The sequence below is a fragment of the Cupressus sempervirens genome, chromosome 3 (genome assembly GCF_028749045.1).
Source record: "Cupressus sempervirens isolate cs-2001-9-10 chromosome 3, ASM2874904v1, whole genome shotgun sequence".
Taxonomy (NCBI): domain Eukaryota; kingdom Viridiplantae; phylum Streptophyta; class Pinopsida; order Cupressales; family Cupressaceae; genus Cupressus; species Cupressus sempervirens.
Genome location: NC_143120.1, coordinates 488,404,586 through 488,426,601, shown reverse-complemented (window position 1 = coordinate 488,426,601; position 22,016 = coordinate 488,404,586). Strand labels below are relative to the sequence as shown.

The 22,016-nt window shown below is 37.2% G+C and overlaps 2 protein-coding genes across 2 annotated transcripts in view; one reads left to right on the top strand and one right to left on the bottom strand.

Moving 5' to 3' along the window:
* Nucleotides 1-22,016, top strand: part of PTAC2 (plastid transcriptionally active 2) — a 66,334-nt gene that overhangs the window by 7,110 nt on the left and 37,208 nt on the right. The window lies entirely within an intron of this gene.
* Nucleotides 19,241-21,883, bottom strand: LOC149567297 (uncharacterized). The gene is made up of 5 exons (XM_089820468.1): nucleotides 21,505-21,883; nucleotides 21,237-21,389; nucleotides 20,695-21,095; nucleotides 20,152-20,557; nucleotides 19,241-20,017 (listed from the first exon to the last, which is right to left on the bottom strand). Exons 1-5 carry the CDS (start codon nucleotides 21,716-21,718, stop codon nucleotides 19,437-19,439), a joined length of 1,755 nt encoding a protein of 584 aa, XP_089676594.1. The 5' UTR covers nucleotides 21,719-21,883; the 3' UTR covers nucleotides 19,241-19,436.

Here is a 22,016-nt window from a genome sequence, read left to right as displayed (position 1 = left end):
CTCCACTTCATATGCATTCCCTGAGTCATGTTTCTTCAAAACTTTGCAGGGGCCAAATTTCTTCATTTTCAGCTTATTGTAAGTACCGGCTGGAAATCTTTCTTTTCGTAAGTGCACCATGACTAGATCCCCTACTTGGAATTCCTTATGTCTTCTCCTTTGATCATCCCTAGCTTTATACTCTTGATTCATCTTGGTAATGTGTGCTTGAACCTCATGTAGACGTTTGATATGTTCAGCAAATTCCTCAGCTTCAGCACTTGTCCTCTCCCCTTGTTCTGTCTTCCTCAATTCTGGTGCAGTCCTTGGGCTATTCCCATACACAATTTGGAATGGTGATTTTCCAGTACTCCTATTTATAGAGTTATTGTAAGCAAACTCTGCTTGTGGTAGAATCAAATCCCATCCCTTGGGCTTATCCCCAACTAAACATCTCAGCAAATTGCCCAGACTTCTATTTACCACTTCTGTTTGGCCATCAGTTTGTGGGTGATGCGTGGAACTGAATTTCAAGTCGGTTCTTAACTTTTTCCACAATGTCCTCCATAAATACCCCACCAATTTAGTATCTCTGTCAGAAACTATGCTCCTTGGAAGACCATGTAGTCTTACCACCTCTTTGAAAAACAAGTTTGCAATATAGACAGCATCATGAGTTTTGTGGCATGGAATGAAATGTGCCATTTTGGAGAACCTATCAACCACCACGAATACTGAGTCATTACCCCTTTGTGTCCTCGGCAATCCAAGAACAAAATCCATACTTATGTCCTCCCATGGCTTTGATGGAACAGGCAATGGCTGATATAGTCCAGTATTGTGGCTAAACCCCTTGGCAACTTGACAAACCTGACAACTTTGTACAAACTTCTTCACATCCTGTGAAATTTGAGGCCAAAAATAATGTTCTCTAAGAATGGCAATGGTCTTATCTCGACCAAAATGTCTTGCCATCCCTCCATTGTGTTTCTCCTTAATCAGATTTTCCCTCATGGAACTCCTTGGAATGCACAATTGACTACCCTTGAACAACATGCCATCCTGAATCAAATAGTCTAACCACTTGGTTCTATCTACAGCAACAGGTTCTTTACAAGCTTTCCATGCTTCAGCAAAATCAGGATCCTCGAGGTACAAATTCTTGAGTTCATCAAACCCAACTACTTCAACCTGCATTACTATAAGCAACAACTGTCTCCTACTTAGTGCATCTGCAACCCTGTTAGATTTTCCACTTCTATGCTTCAACACAAATGTATAGCTCTGCAAGAACTCTACCCACTTCATATGCCTCTGATTCAATTTACCTTGGCTATTTAGGTACTGTAATGCCTGATGATCAGTATACAAAACAAATTCTTTTGGCAATAAATAATGCCTCCATTTCTTTAAGGCCTGAACTATTGCATAGAACTCTTGATCATAAACATAATACTTCTTCTTTGCATCATTCAAATTTTCACTAAAATATGCAATAGGCTTACCTTCTTGGCTTAATACAGCCCCAATAGCGCTGCCACTGGCATCACAATCCACCTAGAAAACCTTTCTAAAATCTGGAAGTGCCAACACAGGTCGTTCTGTTACCTTCTTCTTCGGCAATTCAAAACTTCTCGCAGCTGCTGCAGTCCATTTGAACTCTTTTCTATCCCCTCTTATTGTATCAGTTAGGGGTGCACATATGCCATTGAAATTCTTAATAAACTTCCTGTAAAAACTAACCAGACCATGAAATGATCTTACCTCAGTAGCAGACCTTGGAGTAGGCCATTCCAAGATGGCTTTTACCTTCTCTGGATCCATTTTGAGACCTTCAGGTGATATAACAAACCCCAAATAGACTAACTCCCTTTTTGCAAAGATACACTTCTTCAGATTAATTAACAGTTTCTCTTCCCTTAGCCTTTCAAGGACACTTCAAATATGTAATAAATGTTCTTCCAAAGTCTTGCTGAAAATTAAAATATCATCCAAATAGACAATAACAAATTTTCCCAAGAACTTCTTAAGTACCTCATTCATGAGCCGCATGAAGGTGCTTGGGGCGTTTGTCAATCCAAAGGGCATGACTAACCACTCATAAAGACCCTCCTTGGTCTTGAAGGCTGTTTTCCACTCATCTCCTTCTCGAATCCGTATCTAATGATAGCCACTCTTGAGATCTATCTTTGTGAAGTATTGAGCTCCACTCAAGCAGTCCATAAGATCATCCATCATTGGCAAAGGAAACCGATACTTGATGGTTATCCTATTTATAGCTCGAGAATCTGTACACATCCTCCACTCTCCATCCTTCTTTGGTGGAGTACTGCAGGTACTGCACATGGACTCAGGCTCTCTCGAATCAAGCCCTTCCTCAACAGCTCTTGAACCTGTCTATTTAGCTCCTCTGTTTCAGTAGGAGTCTTCTTGTGAGCAGCCTTGTTAGGCAAACTAGCTCCAGGAATCAGATCTATTTGATGACTGATTTGCCTTACTGGTGGCAATCCATCTGGAACATTATCAGAGATAATATCTCCAAACTCCCCTAGTAAATTTGAAACTTCAAGTGGTATTTCACTACTACCTTCTTTATCTTTCCTAGGAATCAAAGCATAGCACATATGCTGATGTTTCATGCCGTCTAAAAACTTTCTTTCATCAACAAGACAAATCCTAGCACTGCTACATACCTTTTCACCTTCCTTTTTCATGGGCTTCAATTTGTGGCGAACTCCATCCTTTGTCAGAGAGTGTGTGTTTGCATGTCCATCATGTACTGCATGTCTATCAAACTGCCATGGTCTACCCAACAATAGATGGCAAACATCCATCGAAATAACATCACAGAGAACTTCATCATGGTAACTCCCAATTTTGAATTTCACTAAACATTGTTCACTTACCAGGACCTTATGATCATCTTTTACCCAAGCAATCCAATAGGGCTGGGGATGTTTCTCCCTCTTGACCTTCAGCTTAGAGACCATCTCTTCTGATACCAAGTTATCAGTGCTACCACCATCAATGATCACGTCACAACATTTATCCTCACACTTGCATCTGGTACGGAACAAACTCCTCCGTTGTCCTGGTTCAATCTCACCACTTAGTAGGACTCTTTCATTTACCAAGGTCTCTCCTCTTTTTGCATCCTCTGAATGTGATGATTGTGCATCTTCATCCACATGAGCAACCCTAGCTTGGCCCTCAACTCTCCTATCTGTCCTTCCTTGTCGTTGAGGGCATTCAAAGGCACGATGACCTTCTTCATTGCAATGGAAACAGGTACCACGGAAGCCGCCTCTTCCTTGTCCACGTCCTCTACCTTTTCCTCTCTGATTTCCAAAGTCTTGATCATGGGAGCGGTTGAAACCCTCATTCCTCTGGTTCCTGCTAGTACCCACATCTTCATTTTTCTTTTGGGTTTCATTGCGGCCTCCAGATGATCTACCGCTTCCCCTTCCTCCTTGACCGCGCCCTCTTTGTCTTCCTTCAAACCTTTTATTCAGCTTTTCTTCAACTCGTAGGGCAAACTGGTATGCCTCTTCAACGCTGGTCATTCTTACCAGACTTAATTCCTCCTGGATGCTAGGTCGCAACCCACTGATATAACGAGCAACCTTCTTATTTGCTTCTGCATGCCCCGCTCTAATCAAGAGTCGGTAAAATTCCTCTGTATATTCTTGGACTGATCTTCCTGCTTGCTTTAACCCATGCATCTTCTTAAACAAATCAAGCTCGTAGTCCATAGGAATGAACTGCTTCTTCAATTTGTCCACCATGCAATCCCACCTTGTGATCTTCTCCTTTCCTCTTCTGTTTCTTTCCAATTGGACCTCTTGCCACCAGATTTTGGCATGGCCTTTCAGTTTGGCCTTTGCAAACTTAACCCTATCTGGGTCCCTGATATCCTCATACTCAAAGTATTCTTCCAGTTCATTGATCTAATTGATCAACTCATCTGGTTTCAAATTTTATGAAAATACACCCACTTCAATTCTGGGTCTTTTCCCAAACTTTGTAATGGCCCTAAAAAGCCTTTCCTCTACATGATTCAGAACTTCCCCGTCAAATTCCCCTTCTGGTCCAATTTTGTCTTCTTCGTTGTCATCTTCACTTTCATCACTTGCGGCCACAATTGTTCCTCTACGGAGCTCCTCCTGCAATGCTTGTACCTGCCTTTGGAGGCCTCTAACCTCCTCAGGATTAATAGCTCTGGCCCTTCCGCCACGCTCTCTTCGTGGAGGCATCTTCTTAACTCAAACCCACAACCACACAGTCCTGGTGCAAACTGCCTCACAGTCGGCGCTCTGTCTACACACTCAGGAAAACCCGCTCTGATACCACTTGATGGGGACACAACCCAAGAACAGAATGGACACAACAGAAAAAAAGGGAAATTATATTAATTGAAAATAAGCTAGTACATTCAGTACTAAGGGATTACAATAGCATAAATGTGGAGATAATTTCTCCTATCAGTACCTCCTCTCAAACTCCACTCCGAATTGCCTTTTACAATGCCAGGAATCTCCTTAAATAGACCCCGAAGGGTTAAGGACTAGGAATACATTCTAGAAGGTGCTAGTAGGCATCCATCGACCAAATAGAAGGCTCTAGAAGCTGTGTTAGAAGTCGGCGCAAATCTAGAAGAATCCAGAAACGGTAACCGAACTTTCGGAAGGCATAACTTTTGAACCATAGCTCCGATTGACGAATTGTTTACATTTTCGGAAAGCTCTCGAAGCGCTCTATAGCCCTATTGACCAGCTTTGCTCGTCCCCCATTTTTCGGCCCTTTTCGAGGTCATTTAATGCCCCTAACTTGACTTTGAAGCATTCTTAGGAGGTCTCCAAAACCCGAAAAATTGCAATAACTTTCAAACCGTGGGGCCTTTTGACCTGATTCTTTTTCTGGAATGCTCTAAATTACAATTACATTCATCTGGCCAATTCACACCTTCTAGTTCACCAAAATGATTGCCCAATTACATGCTCCTATTTTTTCGGGATTTTCTAGCACACTGATAGTGGAACTGTGAGAGTTGGAACCTTTATTTGACCCAAATGGGTGCCCAAAAATGAAAACACATGAAACAGAAACGAAGTCTAAGTACATTTTTTTTGGGTGACACAGGATTGCCCTTATACCTTTGGATGCTCCTGCATCAACTTGCCTTGTAAAAATAGAGGTAACGTCACCCTTGACTGTTGGTAGAAACTTGCAAATGCTTGGCATGGCTTCTTGATTGTGTAAATCCGAATCCTCCTGCTATGGCTATGATCGCTGGTTATAAAGAGGTAGAAGGAAGCTTGAACGGCCTTCTGTAACTAGAAGATTATTTGGTAGCTATAGGAGTGCAACAATAAGAGATAATGGCTCACTATTGCTCAAGGGAAATAAATCACATTTGAAGGAATTTCTTGCAGGTACTGAAAGCTATCTTTGGTATAGAAAGAATGCTCCCTGTGCCTCATGCTTGCTTGGTTACATTATAATCTTCCCAAATGAGTTACAAGCAAGAAGTCTAGCAAGGTGGTGATCACTAGTTACGTTCTTGATTTGCTTAATCACAAATAAAAGGCTGATGGGAAATAATATCAGAGGACTGATGGAGGTAATATTAAAACATTGACATAAGATGGAAGTAATAAATTTTCTTCTAATGCTTTATTATAATGATACCATCTACATTTATTTATATATGTATGTACACATACACATATGTATACTTAGTATTCGAAATATACGTATTTTTGTGTATATGTCATATTTTAGGTAAATGTATACATTCATGCACTCACATTTGAATATACGGATATATATGTACGTACATTTACATGTACATTTAAGCACCATGGTATCATTATACTATAACATGTCTGACATAACAAGGAAGCTCTGATCAACCCAAATCATAAAGGTAACAATTGTTCTTAGTGCATTCATTTTATTATCTTATAAAGTCTGTTGACCTAGTTAGCTCATGGTGGTCACTCGGTATACCCTTGCTTGTCTGAATCTTTTCCTTGGTCATGGTGGATAGGACTCATACCTATTGGCTCAATGGTAGGTTGGTGCCCCAATACCCAATTCCCTCTTTGGCAATGCTTCCCCCCTTCGTCACATTCCTGCAAAAAGAAATTTATCATGGTAATAACATACATCCAAATCATTTAATTAAAATCAAATAATCATTTTAGCCAAACCATTTCTATAACATCATAACGATAACCAAATGAACCATAACATATAAGTAACACTTCAATTTTACATGAACCATAACGAATAACTAATTTAACCAATCAATTCAACTTCACATGAAGTCTCAATGACGATATAGAATATTGTAAAATTAAGCAAAATAGGGGATGTAACAAGAATAGACACAACTCCCAAACTGCCCATGTGGCATACTTATAGAGCTGCTGTGTAGAAGGTCACATAAAAATAATGAATTTGTATATCCAGCGCTTACCGGCCTGGTACACAGGGAAGGACCATAAACAAGTCAAGACAACTTCAGACAGTCACATAAAAATAATGAATTTGTATATCCTGCACTTATCGGCCTGGCACATAGGAAAGCACCACAAGCAAGTCAAAACAATTTCATCATATAGCATCAGCAGTATCTTTTATTTTAAAAAGCTTCGATAGTTTTCAAAACTACTAGCCACCTCATCTTGCTATATTAACTTCATTGTTGGAGAATGAATACCAATATCGTTTTCTAGTCAACGTTCTTTGTAAAGGTCTTACGACCTTCAGATTTCTGCTAATTCTTAAATATAAGATATGAGCCCTTCGTTGTACCTATAGATGAACGTAATGAAGATTTGAGCCTTTTGTTATATACAGATGACCGCGTAAAGTTGTTCATCTGTGAATGAAGGAAATAGTGATACTTGCATTGTCGGCTTCATCTACTCGATTCCTGTAGATATTAGAGACATGTATCTGAACAAATTCATTTGCTTTTGTAACTTTCAGAAACCATTACGCAGTTCACTTGTAAGAACATTTTGTCTGGAAATTTACTATGATAAACTCATATCTGGATGACACCACCGACAATTTGCACAACATATTTTGACATCATTGAGACTTGGTCCAACAGAAATGAGGGTTTTTGTCCTTGATTCCCAAATGTGGAATTCAAGAGGGTCTTTGTGCTTTCAAACCTTGAAAAAACCAAGGCTTTTCATCCTCGGATACCTGAGATTGAACAAGTTGCTCAAATCTGAAGTAGATGCTAAAGGATTACTTGAATAATGTCCAAATGAGGATATGTACTGCATTGACATACATTTTCAAATTGGGCTCTTGGGTCTTAAATTTCCATCCAAGTATTAAAAAATACTTTTAATATTTACTTTAGTTTTTTTTTTTGATATTTTAAATACTGAAAAATAATTTTATTTTAATACTAATCTTTAAAATTCATTTTATTTTTATTTTAACTATATTAATATTATTAATTTGCTCATAAAATTAGGATTACTAGGCCTAGCTTATATATTAATATTAATTATCATAATTGAAAAAGGGAAATGAGCGTCCAATCTTTTTAAAATTGTTTTCCTATAAGCAATTGCAATTCTAAATGATGAGTCATGTTTTAATGCCCATAAAATCGACATCTTGTACTTGTTCGATGAAGCATATCTTGCCAAAGAACACTGTGGGGTCTATGCAAACCCAGATATTTGAGTGTCCCAGCATGCCATTGACATGGATCAAACTGTAATGTCTATGAGACAATTCTTGCCAAAGAACACTGCGAGTTCTACTATCTCCAACATTCACAAAATCCTTACAAAAACTCATTTAATTTGATCACCTCTTTTGAAAAACAACCTGATCTCAAAATGAACATTTATTTGATGGTGCATGAAATATTTACAAACTTCTACAAAAATAAGGGTTGCCATGTGTACTCATCACTATGTTTGTGTCACCCTGCTTGGCTCCTGTGTAATGAAGAATCTAGATTACCAAAACCTAGAGTTCCTATAGACCCTTCAGTGAGATGGCAAGTTGTACCTCTCAAAATATAGTGCAAATCTGACTGTGTATGGGTTGAAAACAAGTTACAACATTCACAAATCCCCTGAAATCTCACTCAAATGAAAACTATGAATGTTGAAATATATGTTCACTTAAGCTGAAACCTTCTACCAACATCGGGCTGTGATAAAACCTCTACAAAATGTGCACACTTGCAGCTGTTCATGGCTTATGATAGCAGCTCGTGATTTGAGATTAGCAAGACCAGCAATATGACAATAGTATAGCAGTTGCAATGCTAAAATTTATCTGCAAAAAAAAAAATCATGAACAATGTAGAGGCTGAAAGCCATCTCTATAACGACTGTAAAGATAGTTGCCTTGAGAAAAACTTCCTTCATCTCGATTCCTTTTTAATAATGGACTTTCAAGTACATGTAACCAATGCATGTCAACCAACTATATTCACCTCTTCTATATTGTTGTTAACTTGTTATAATGGTCACCTTAGTCTCCAGAAGTCCTTTCCATGTTGTCCCAAGGGGTTCTGTGGCTGTAGCATTGCATTTTCTTACTTAAAATTAGAATTGTAGTGGCTGGAAACCATCTTATATTGGCTGCAGACATCTCACCATGACAATAGATGAAAATTGCATGCTCATTGTCATTAAAAACTTCTTTGTGGCTGCTGATTGAATGTGTGGGAAGCTGGAAATGTGGATAACAGCAGTTCTACAATGGGGAACAATGCTCATATTGATCCATGGGTGATAGTTCTTGCCACCAAAATTCCAGCCAAGCATGTTAACTTGGTGATTTTTGCCCGAAAGATATTATTTTGCTAATATCTCATTGAGGGGCCATCTTCAGTGTGCATCAATGAAAACATTTAAACAAGCTAAAATTTATCATAGTGAAGTATCTTATCTTGGAGCGGATCTTTTATGACCTCCATGCATTGAGTGGCTTGGGTTCCTTGAACATTCACCTCTCTTCGTTTCTCTTCAATCATGCTTAGGACTCTATTCAATGTGCTGTGGAGTATCACCTCCTTCTCATCCATCTTAAATTTGAAGTTTGTAATGTACTTTTCAAAGGAGTGTGACCAGTGCATGCTACTAAATATGTTCATCTTTTCTATATTGTTTTATATAATGTTGGACTATGATGCCCCAAGCTTTACCTCTTGGAAAATGGTTTGGATCAGACTCTATGTAAGCTAGAAGGTGGCTGTAACAGTCATACATCACCCCAAATTTCTTCTCCAAAAGTAGCAATATTGCTGGGATTTTTGTGCTTTGTGATCTCAACATATGATACCCATTAAACTAAAAGTTATTCTCCATTCGAAGGAATATTTTTTAGGTTATCATTGTTGTTCTGATCAACAATAGAAAAAGGGAAAGTGGGATAACATTGCAATTTTGTAATAACCCAATTTTTTAAAGATTAAAAACCTTACTCCTTTCTTTTATCGAATAGAAATAAGCTAGCAACCCATTCACATGAAAGGAATAACAGAAATTAATTGATTAACTGTAGTTAACTAATTATCAGAAAGAATGATCAGAATAAGTTAACTAATTATATTACCCATGACAAGTAAAATAAATCTAATGCAAATTCTAACTACCATTTCATATGAAAACAGGAAAGTAACTGCAAGTGCATATGATATGTATATAGCTGAACTGAAGGAAATTACAAAATTCTGTCAAGGTTTAGATCGCACCATGTCAAGAAATAGGAATTGATCTGCTCTGTGCAAGTCTAGGTATTTGGAGGAGAGGAAAAGCATTCATAGAGGCTTAACTTCCCAACCACAGATCTAGTGTAATCCCCACTCATTCTCTACTGAGAATGGCCCAACCTTGCACGGGATAAGGCACGTGTACACCATCTCGTCCTGCCACCTGAGCATCCTGTTGTTAGAGTTGTCAACTATGTAGGTGGCTAGACTGCAGATACCTCCCAACAAATATTCATTCTGATTCGATTAATGAGTTATCCTGACCTCATTTGCCACTAAACCTACCTTGGCCAGGGATTTTCAAAGGACACTATGTGCCCGATCACCCACCACTCGACTTGACAGGCCAAACTAATACCCAATTCCCACTATGAGTTGACTCGCTTTACTAATTTAAAATATTCATAAATTCTTCACATTTCTGATACAACTTTCTAACTTGCAGGTTTATTAAGCTGTCCATATCACATGGACTACACCACTCATCTCAACCATTCTTGGCTATCCTTGATGATCTCTGGTGTATCCTTCCTTTCAGCTTGTTTAATAAATATTCAGTTATATATGGTGAATTCTTGCTGTATTCATATATAGAGAAAGAAAAAGAAAGAATTATTTACAATCTTCCATAATCTCAGGGACGTATACATTAACATCACTGTATTTTGGAGTATAGACTGTATGTTTCACTGATTTCTTTAACATAAACAAATAAGTTATCAGAAATAAAACATTGTATAACAGAGGCCTTTATCTGCCTAAGGTGCTCTTGGCACAACTGGTATAACATTCCCAACCTAGTTCGTATCACATAGCAAAAAAAATAAGCACGGTCCAATTGGGCTGTCTCATGAAGCTATGACTATAATCTTTTGTCTGTTGTCAAGGAAGTAACATAAATCAATTCAACAAGAAGAAACAACTTGATACAAGGGCTTCGGAATGTAGATCACTTAATTAAGTCTCTGATCAATAAACTCCAATGAGAACTCTTAACTGGTATTACAGTTTTGTGTTTTTGGCTAGCTGATAATATATAGTCCAAGGAATCATACAATTGCAGATTGGTAATAAAAATTAATAAGTTGTGAGAGCAAGAGCATGATCAATTGCTGCAAAATGGTATATAGAAGGATGATCAGCCAACGTAGGCAAGAAATGGCAAAAGGTGGAGTTATGTTTGCATGAAGAAAACAGGGTGGTGGAGACAAGCGTATGAAGGTTACAATCTTGGTCAATGGACATGTGATTTTTGGAAGAAACATGAAAGGCAAAAACTAAACTGATTTACAAAAGGCCGATGGACTTTTCCTGAATGAATATTAAATTTGATTTGGAATTTAAATTTTCCGCCCACACTATTATATAGATAATACTCATAATACTTACATATATTTGAACGTAATATTTTGTCACTATATATGTATACATACATATATGTTATATTAAGACTATAAGTATATACACACACCCACACACATATACATGTATATCTTATACAGACAGGTATACATAAATACTATGGGTATTATCTATATAATACATTTGGCAACAGGCGATGCTAACATCCAGATTCCAATTTAAGATAGTAATCTTTTTTCTTTTATTATTTATATCTTTATAATTTAGATGACCTAGTCAACTCATAGTGGAAACTTGGTATTATTTAGTCTGCCCTAGTCTATTTTTCCCTGGCCTAACAAACTCGGTGGCAGGTTGGTGCTCGTGCCCTATTCCCCCTCTATCAATGCATTCCCCCCTTTGTTGTGCACCTGCAAGGAAAAATAACATGGTGAAAGTACACTTCCAAAACATTCTAATACAATTAATACAATCATAATAAATAACCATATTAACCAACCATTTCCACTTTACATGAAATCATATCAAATAACAAATTCAACCAACCATTTCCAATTCACATGAAATCTCAATGATTATATAGAACATTTTAAATTCAAACAAAAAATGGAACGCAACAATTTTTTTGCACAAAATCAGAAATGTAATGGCTAGAAGTCACCTTCATGCTAGCTGCGAACACCTCACCAATGATAATGGGTTGGAAATTGTTGATGTGTACCTAGATTGGATTCCTTCTAGGGTTGACCTAGTACACCTAATTGCTAATTGGCCTGTTGGCCTTAGCTATGTTACTAATGAACTTTGTCATTTCAATCCCTAATTGGGTCTGGCACTATTTGGGGGATTCATGTAACTTGCAGTCATGTAATTGAGCAAGACCTATTATATTGAGCAAGACCTATATGAACGTGACTTGTAATAAATAGGTCTGATCCTATTCTTGGCACCCAAACTAGAAGGCCAACTAGAGGTCTATAAAGAGGTGCTGATAAATATATGCAAGACCATTCTTGCATCAATAGAAGATGAATTCTGCAATGTACAAAATATATAGTGTGCTCGGGGGTGATGATATGAGTTTGTCATCTATGGGTTAGAAGGCAACAAATCTAATGGTTTGCCTTTGGTTTATGAGCACTACCATAAAATCAACATGGTATCAGAGCGGAACTAGTAAAGATCCACAATCAGGAAAATTGGAATTTAAGAGATGCAATAAATGAGAGATTCTTATAAGATTGTGTAGCTGAAAAGCCTTGGAGGATGTGCTAGTGTTCAAAATTTTCACTCTCCCTGCACTATAATCTTATGATGGCGAAAGATCTTTGGTGGATTGTGAGAAAATTTAGGCAATAAAGAGATGCTTCTAGGACAAATCAAGAAGCAATGGGTGATGAGAGATTTCATGCAAAGTCATGAAGGCTATAGAAATGAACACGAGAACTTTGCTTGTAGCCATAGGACTAAATGGGTTGCACATAGCTTCTTTAAAGAGAAAAAACCTATACAACTTGTCATTGTGATTAGTTTCTTCAAAGAGGAAGAAATGACATTGAAAGGGAGTCTATTTAGTTGCAGAAATTAGATTTGGAGGGAGCTTGAGTGGCAGATGTAGAATGCCAAGTCCCTTGCAAAGGATTAGCAAACTTGTGGCAATGTAACAACAAAAGTTCATTGTTGGACAAACATTGGATCCAATTTCTTGGTGTTGTGTTAATCAAAGCTATGAGATTGTTGTCCCTATTGAGAGGGAGTCTCAACTTTTAGATGATCTTGTATGTGTTATTAATGAGTTCTTCACAAGGGAGAAGTTTGGGGTGCAATCCCTTGTTAATGAGTTCTTCTCCATGAGGGAGAAGTTCGAGGTGCGATCCCTTGTCAGTGAGTTCTTCATGAGGGAGAAGTTCGAGATGCAATCCATTTCTGAGTTCTTCTCTCAGAGGGAGAATTTTGAGGTGCAATCCCCTTTTAATAAATTCTTCTCTAAGACAGAGGAGTTTGAGGTGCAAGCCCTCGATAATGCATTCTTCTCTACTAGAAGTTTGAGGTGAAAACCTTCATTGCACTCTCTGCAAGTAGGTATGGTGGATTCCCCCTTTATGAGTAGGCATGGTGGAGATGCATTCTTTTCTAGGAGAAGTCTAAGGTGAAAGTTGGTAGGTATGGTGAATCCACCCTCTATGAGTAGGCATGGTGGAGATGCATTATTCTCTGGGAGAAGTCTTGGGTGAAAGCCGTCATTCCACCCTCTACAAGTAGGTATGGTAGATCCATTCTCTACAAGTAGACATGGTGGAGATGCATTCTTCTCTAGGAGAAAGCCTGAGGTGAAAGTCCTCGTTCTACCCTCTACAAGTAGGTATGGTGGATTTATTCCCTATGAGTAGGCATGGTGGAGGTCATGGAAGAAATTCCATGACGTAGCACTTTTGTTTATTCACTCAATGGGAGCATCCATGGTGAACATCATCACATTTTAGTGATAAGCACTCGTGTTTCCATTCATGGAAGCAACCATGATGGATTCACCCTTTGAGAGTAGCCATTGGTGGTTATGTTTACTTGCATTTTCATGAGAGTAGCCTAGATGGTTGTCATTATGCAACTCAAATATTGAAGAAATCCTCCCTAGCCAAGAGGGAGTGTTGATGTGTAGCCAGGTCCGATCCCTTCTAGGGCCGACCTAATACACCTAATGGCTAATTGGCCTGTCGATCTTAGCCATATTGATAATGAACTTGTCATTTTAATCCTTGATTTGGCCCTATTTGGGCCATTCATGTAACTTGCAATTATGTGATTGGACAAGACCTATATGAATGTAACTTGTAATTAATAGGTCTGATGCTATTCTTGGCACCAAAATGACAAGGCCGACCGAAGATCTATTAAGAGGTGTCGATTCATATATATGCAAGGCCATTCTTGCATGAATAGAAAATGAATTCAATGGTGTACAAAATATGTAGCATGCTTAGGGGTGGTGATAAGAGCTTATCATCTATGGTTGAGAAGGCAACATATCTATTGGTTTGTATGTGGTTAATGAGCACAACCATAAAATTAACAGAAACACCCCTAGCATTTGATTGAAACTCTTCTTTGGCTACATGGAAAGTGTACAAGAAATGTTGAACATAATAGATCTAAAATTTGGAGCCATGCCCAAAATTGTCTTTAGCTCGTATCTATTGCAACCAACACTTACCATCATTATGTTATGGTGGTGATTCTCAACTACAAAGTTCCATCTTATTATTATTCCTTTTGGTAGCCTTCTTAGGTGTATGATGTTGAACATATTGAAATTAGAACAGACACCATTTTGATCAAGCATGTCCCCTTAGAAAAAAATTGTGAGTGGCACACAGTGGTCCTTCTTCAATGTCTTGAATTAATATCTCCTTTTTCTTGGATACACACCCCATTGTGAACTCTCCTATAAAATGCACCCAATGCGAGCTCCTTATTTTGCTGATCCCTCCAAGACCCTTTAAATCTTCGTATATCTCTTGAATTTGTTGTGTTTCATCTGTAATGAATCCTCCAAATCTGTTGTAGCTTTATACCCAAAATATGATATCATGCCTAGTATCATTAGCCCTGATTAGTGTGTACAATACAAATGATATTAAACATGAATAATAATCTTGATATAAATCAAAGTAATATTAATAATTAATATTAATCTATAAATATTAAATGACAATAAAATAAAATATAAGTTACTATCATTAAATTAACTATATTATAAAATATATAGTATAAATCATATCAAATATATTATCAATTAATAAATATTAAAACATATGAAATAATATTAATATTCTCATAAAAATAAATATTAAATATATAAAATAAAATGTCTTTTAAAAATCTAAAGGAGATAACCTTTCAAAATGCAACATATATAATTCTCAATGCAAGAGGACATTGAGGAAATGATCACTGAATTTTATTAAAGAAAACAACTCAGAAAGGTCGCACAAAGTAAGGATCTTCACCATGGTATCAAAGCATGATCCTGCCATCCTATAGAGTTAAAAAAAGGAAAATTTGAATTTTAGACACGCCTTAGAAATGTCAGCAAAAAGTAGCCAAAACTCATTTGAAATTCAATTGGATTTAAAGCCTAAGAAACATGTAAGGAACTTGCATTTTATTTAAATTCAAGTCTTTAAGGAAGGCGTGCGCATATTAGATTTACTCAATGTAGATGCAGCGATTGCACGCTTTTGTTGAAAATGCATGAGAAACTTTAAATCAAATGTAATATGCAGGCTGTAATTTCATTCAATGATGTTGCTCATAAGTCTTTGCATGGCGGGTGTATTTGGGTTGGAGTTATTAGATGATGAGTTGCAGATTAGATAGAAGATGCAATGTGGGATGATCTCGATGAAGTCATAACTGAGGTGTTGTGCAGTGTTTGCACACGTTGGATTTGAGTTCTTATTTAGAGTTCCATGTTGGAAACTTACAATTGGAACAATTGTTGTTTTGTCATTTATATCAAATCTACTGATAAGATATATTGCTACCTAATCTAAATGTCATATCTATTTGATTGATGAAGAGGATATGAGAAATTGCTCACAACAATAGCACCTAGAGGGAAGGTTGAGTTATGGAAAGGAAGCTACAGTGGACATTTGATTAGTTAGACTTTGATGAGACAATGTGATTGTTTATATCAAGAATGTAAAGCTAAGCCGAGCAATAGAGTAAAAGGTTAAGGAATGCCGAGTGATGCTAGTGTCAACCAAGCCTCAGTAAGTGCCGAGCAAATCTAGTGTTGATCGAGCATCAGTATTGACCCAAAAGTTTTACAGTGACCGAGTGATTAAGTGATGACCAAGTGTCAGAACATAGCGATTGCTTAGTAACAGTGTTGTGAATGAATTTGAGGAAATCGTGATTTCTAGCGACTCAGTTGATTTCTTGGGAGATGTAAACCGTGTTGAAGATAAGATTCATGAGTTGGATCGTTAAATTCCACGTGAGGATTAGTTATGATACCCATGATCTAATTCGATGGATGAGAAGGTTCTAGAAAAGAAGGAAGATGAACAGATACAATGAACTTGATGAACTAGGTCGTAAACCCTAAGATCTATGGTGATCATGGAAAACAACAAAGCAAGAATTACCTATCTAAAGAGGTAGAGAGCTGAACTTAAAGATGCACATGGAGAAAGGTGAATCAGAGATGCACAAGGGTGAACACAAGTGTATATGAGGAAGAGTGAAGCACAAAGAGATTGCTTGCACAAATGCTGCTGATATTGATAAGTGAATTTGAGTAGATGGCTTAAGTTTTGTTGAAAGGAGAAGATTGAAGGGTTGGCAAGCGAATCAAGAACAAAGATCACAATGGTGAGCTTATTAATGAATCAACACATGAACCAAACAGTGATCTGAACCTGCAAAGTGAGTTGTAATCATACAGATCAAAACCCTACTATTTTCTTTCTAATCATTGTAAACAATTTGTATTGAAATCCTTTTAATAGAGGGTGACCTAACAGTGATTTGAAGGACTTAATAGTCTATGTAAATCCTTTAACAAGGTGACATTCTAAATGGAATGATCAAAGTCCTCTGACAAGGCCACTCCTAATAGGGTGATTAAATCCTCTAACTATGTCACATTTAACAGTGTGTATTGTAAACCTTTAACAAGGTTGGCTCCTAACAGAGCTCACTTCGAAAGAGTGAAAAAGCGGTGACATATTGATGGCGGTTTTTCCCAAGTTGTGTTTCCACGTAAAAATCCTAGTGTCAAACTTGTGTTGAATGCTTTTATATGTTTTAGATTTGATAAAGTTTACATTCAAGAAAGTATGTTATGTTTGGGACAATAATTTTATCAATATAGTAGAGATCGAGCAACAACAAGATAAGCAGAATAGTGAATGTTTTATGTTTAATTGTTCAAATGTTACTTATGGACCTTGAGTAACTGATTCACCCCCCCCACCTTCTCATTCTTAGGTTTTTTAAACATTTCTAACAGTTATTAGATGATGAGTTGCAGATTAGATAGAAGATGCAATTTGGGGTGATCTCGATGAAGTCATAACTGAGGTGCTGTGCAATGTTTGCACACATTGGATTTGAGTTCTTACTCGGAGTTCCATGGAAGCGAAGAAATATGGAGTGGGGTGTGCTAAAGATTACTTATAGTATGTCAACTCTGACTATCGCGTGTCAATATAATCTTAATAGTTCTAATGATCTCGTAGGGGAGAAAGATACGACGATCTGAAGGAGGAATAGGCTGCGGACAGGGATAAGATAGGAGATTATAGAACAAGAAAAAAAAGACAAACGATACCTACCTCTGACAGAAGGCAGGAACAAATAGTTGAACATTATAATTGCAGGAGTTGAAAATAAAAGAATAGAGTAATAAACACATGATACAATTACATTCAGCAGAAACAAAAGGGATAAGGAAGAAAACATAGGCATTGCCCAAGCCATCAACAGATAAGGATATGATAAGGAAAGAAACTGGAAAGAATATACACTCAAGTGTTGTATATACATCAAATCGAATATCAGCGTTGAATAATAAATGGTCCAAATTTATAAACCAGTAGTAGAGGGAAGATACAGTCAACAATTTTTAACATTCACAATAGAAGATTATAATCACATTAATACTTGTAGCGATTCTATATACCTATGGCATCACATATATTCAGGAAGCTTGCTTTGTCATTGAAGGTCAATATTAATGCAGATCAGTTTTATCAGGAGTAAAATAGAGACGCACAGATTCAAGTGATTAGTAAAGGAAATACGCAGAGGAGTGATATAATCCTGTGACCATGCATCAGTCCAAAGATACAAAGAGCGAACCATTTGGTATAGAGGAATATCCATTGCAAAGTAGTATGCAAAGGGCGATTAAAGATAATAAAAGGGAGATGAAGTAGGGTACGAAAAGTGGGGAAGATTCATATTCAGTAGCAAATAGATATATTTAAAAAAAAATGAACCGAAATATGTGAGGAAGAGGAAAAAGGCATAAAGTACCATACGGTGAAAAGCAAAAGGAAGTAGAAAATAAATAAAAGAATACAACATATTAGCATCAGCAAGGTTTGAAACTCATCTCCTTTCCATTATTATTAAAGTTACTGATTTTTCTATAGTGTATTTCATGGAAATAATGTTGTGTGGGAAATATAGTAATTTAATGTAGAGAATCTTCTTTAAAAGGTGATAAAGAGTAATAGTAGATAAGTGGAGTTTAACATAAAGCACCCAAAACTAAGGGAGAAAATATAGAAGAACGCCAAAATTATAGGAAAGTGAATGCCTAAATAATAAATAGTAAATATGAGTTACTTGGCTTAAAAGATGATATTGACAATTAATTAAATTCTAGGTATCATAAATATTGATGACCATAGATGTAGTTTAACATGCAACTGCATTTGTGATAATAATACGAGCTTAAATTAATAAATTGATAAATGGATTTTTAAAGATTATATATATAGATAGATAGAGAGGGGGGGGGGGGGGAGGGTGGGGTGCGGGGGTTAGATAATAGAAAATTTAGAACTATACAGACAACATGTATGAGACATGCTAAATATATATATATATGTGAATGTTCAATTACTTATAACAATATAATTATGATATTATATATTATATTATGATATATATTCAATTGGAGGGCAATCAATCCAAGGAATAATCATTCTAAACCCATGTATTAGAAGGGGATACTACAAGCAAAATTCCTTTGTGTTTGAGTTCATGATGGATAGTGAGTTTGCATAGAGGAAAGAGTGATTTGATCACACTGAGGCAACCTAGTCCCGATATGGGTGAGAACCAAAGAAACGTGAATCGGAATCGGATCGGAATCGGCAAGGCCGAATCGAATCGTGAATCGGCAATGAATCGGCGATGAATCGGCAAATTTGAAAAACCCTTTAAATTTAAAGATTTTAACAATTTAAAACTTATTTCATGCACCCTTTATTGAATATAACTTAAGTACACTATAACATCATCAAATAGAAGTTAAAACTTAACATACATAAACATGAAACATAAAATCCATCACATACGTAACTATGTTATCTAAAATGTAAATTGTAGGCTAGCTGAAGTAAATAGAAATCAAATGATCATAATGATTTAAATCATAGAATGTATGTAAGATGATCCATAAGACATCAAATCATAAATTTATGTAAGAATCTAAGATGAAGATCCATGAAAGTTTGAAACTTTGAAACATATGTCTATCAATGATTCAGTATCAATATTTGTAAACAAAATATAAAAACAAGGCTCCAGCTCAAGCCTCAGGCTCATAGTCATCATCATCCTCAACATCATCCTCAAGCTCGGCTATAGCCTCAGCCTCAGCCTCTGAGTATCCAGTCTGCCTAGTAGCAAGGCGTCTAATGTAGGTCCTAGAGGACTGTCGAGCCATATCTCCCGCATATAAGATGGGCTCACGAATGTCGCTAGGGCCTGTGTTTGTGCGTGCACGTGTGCGTCTACCAATGCCTGAAGAACGTGCTCTAGCTGCCTCAGCCTCTATATCCACCTGGTCAATCCACGCACGGTCTTCCTCAGTGAAGACTGGATCTACAACCTCTGTGAGCCACTCTGATTCTGGATCAATCTCCTCCAGAATGATCGGAGAGGAGTCAGTGCCCAAAATCTGTCTGATCTTAAGACGGAGGTTGTAATGAACGAAGACAAGATCATTCAACCTCTGCACTGTCAAACTGTTTCTCCTCTTAGAGTGGATGTGCTCGAACATGGACCAACTGCGCTCACATCCAGAAGCGCTGCTTGGCTGACTCAGAATACGAATGGCAATTTTTTGAAGTTTTGGGGTTGTGGCCCCAAACATTTGCCACCATCTATCTGAAATAAGGGAAAATAAAAATAATTAGTCTCATTTACAAATTACAAATTACAAGTTAACTCTAAAATTACATAATCAACTTTAAGTTTAGAATCTAGATTCATGAACATTGAATATATTATTTAATTTTTACCTGGCTGTATTGTTTCCCGAGCATCTATGGCTACCCTGCTAGAGAAAAGTGGCCCTTCTTTATTATTGAACTTATCAAGCTCAATAATTGCAACACTGCTATCCTCATCAGTACTCAACCTCTGGATCACTGTATATAATCCGGTGAGAACCTCCTCATCCGCCTTGAAGTCAGGACGGAAACGAAATGCCGAATTCAAAAAGTAAGATGCTGCATGGATGGGTCTGTGGAGCTGATTCTGCCATCTCCTATCAATGATGTCCCAAATAGGGGCATACTTCTCCTGCACTCCTGCATACTGAGCTCTAATGGCCTCCTTGGCCCTATCCATGCCCTCATATATGTAGCCCATAGAGGGCTTCTCCCCATCAGCAGTTCGTAGGAGAGATACAAGAGGCTCAGTGGCCTACATATAAAGTAAAACAAAAATTTGAGTCAAAACTTAAACATAGAATAATTCAATAATATAATGTAAAACTAAATCATTAAACAATTAGCATAGTAAACTGTAAAATATTAAATGTTAAATTGCAATAAAATTACCTTAAGTATTTCTCTAGCAGGTTTCCAAAAACCATCATCATCAAATATGCAATCCACCACATCTATCCCTGCAGTGGTCGTAGCATAGGAAGATGAAATCCACTCCCGCCCAACAAACATGCTCCTCAAATCATCCCTTGATGTCAACAAGGACTGCAAGGTGATGAAATTCGAGGCAAACCTCGTGATCCCTGGACGAGCTAACTCTTTGTCTCCTGTGTACTTCCTCATTGTGCTAAGGACAAATGAATGATTATAAATAAACTTACATATGTTTTTTGCCCTTTCCACACATGACTTGACCCACTCAAGTTTGCCAATTTCCTCCAACATGAGGTCAAGGCAGTGTGCTGCACAAGGGGACCAAAATATGGTGGGGTGCCTCTCCATCAAAAGTTTGCCTACAACAATTTTAAGATAATTAGAAATTCAAATTTCAAACATGTTAGAACTTAGGAAACTTAGAAATTCTAAGTTAGAATTAGAAAAAGTTCAAAATTCAAATAAATTTATTTTCAAAACTTAAAAAGTTAAAAGTTTACCTGCAGCAACATAACTTGCTGCATTATCCGTCACCACTTGCACCACATGTTGTTCCCGCACCTCTGCTATAACTTCCTCAATAACCTCACATAAGTATGTGGCGTTTTTTACATGAGCAGAAGCATCAATGGATTTGAGGAACATGGTATATCCTACAAGTAACAAAACAACGAATTATAATTACTATTAGCAATCAACAAATCAAAATTTGAAATAGTCAATCACGATTCAAAATTATGTATGTAGGAAAGTAGAATGATCAATCACCTCCACAGGATACAAGAAAATTGAGGAGTGTTCTTCCCCTCCTATCTGTCCAACCATCAGTCATGATGGTGCAACCCTTTTCGATCCACTCCTTTCGGTTGTCCTCAAGCTCATGCCTCATATCCTCAACCATTTCCTCCAGGAGGTATCCACTCAACTCAGCCTCAGTTGGGGCTTTAAACCCCGGACCACAAATGGTAACTGCATCTATCATGTTCTGCCAATAAGGAGTCCTGTCACAAATAGATAATGATATTGATTAGAAATTTAGATGTCAAAAACTAAAATCATAAAACAAGTAGATATAATTAAAGTTTTACTTTTACTTTTAACTTTAACTTTGAAGATAACAAAGAAAAAAGAATCAATTACCTGGCTGCAATATTTGGAATGTTGCAAAAGTACCAGAATTTGTAAATCTCTTTTCTGGCAGCATCATGAATCTCCTTGTTCAAACCCATGCCCTCAAGCGTGGGTTGGGAGCCAGGAGTAGTGCGGGGCACAAAGTAACT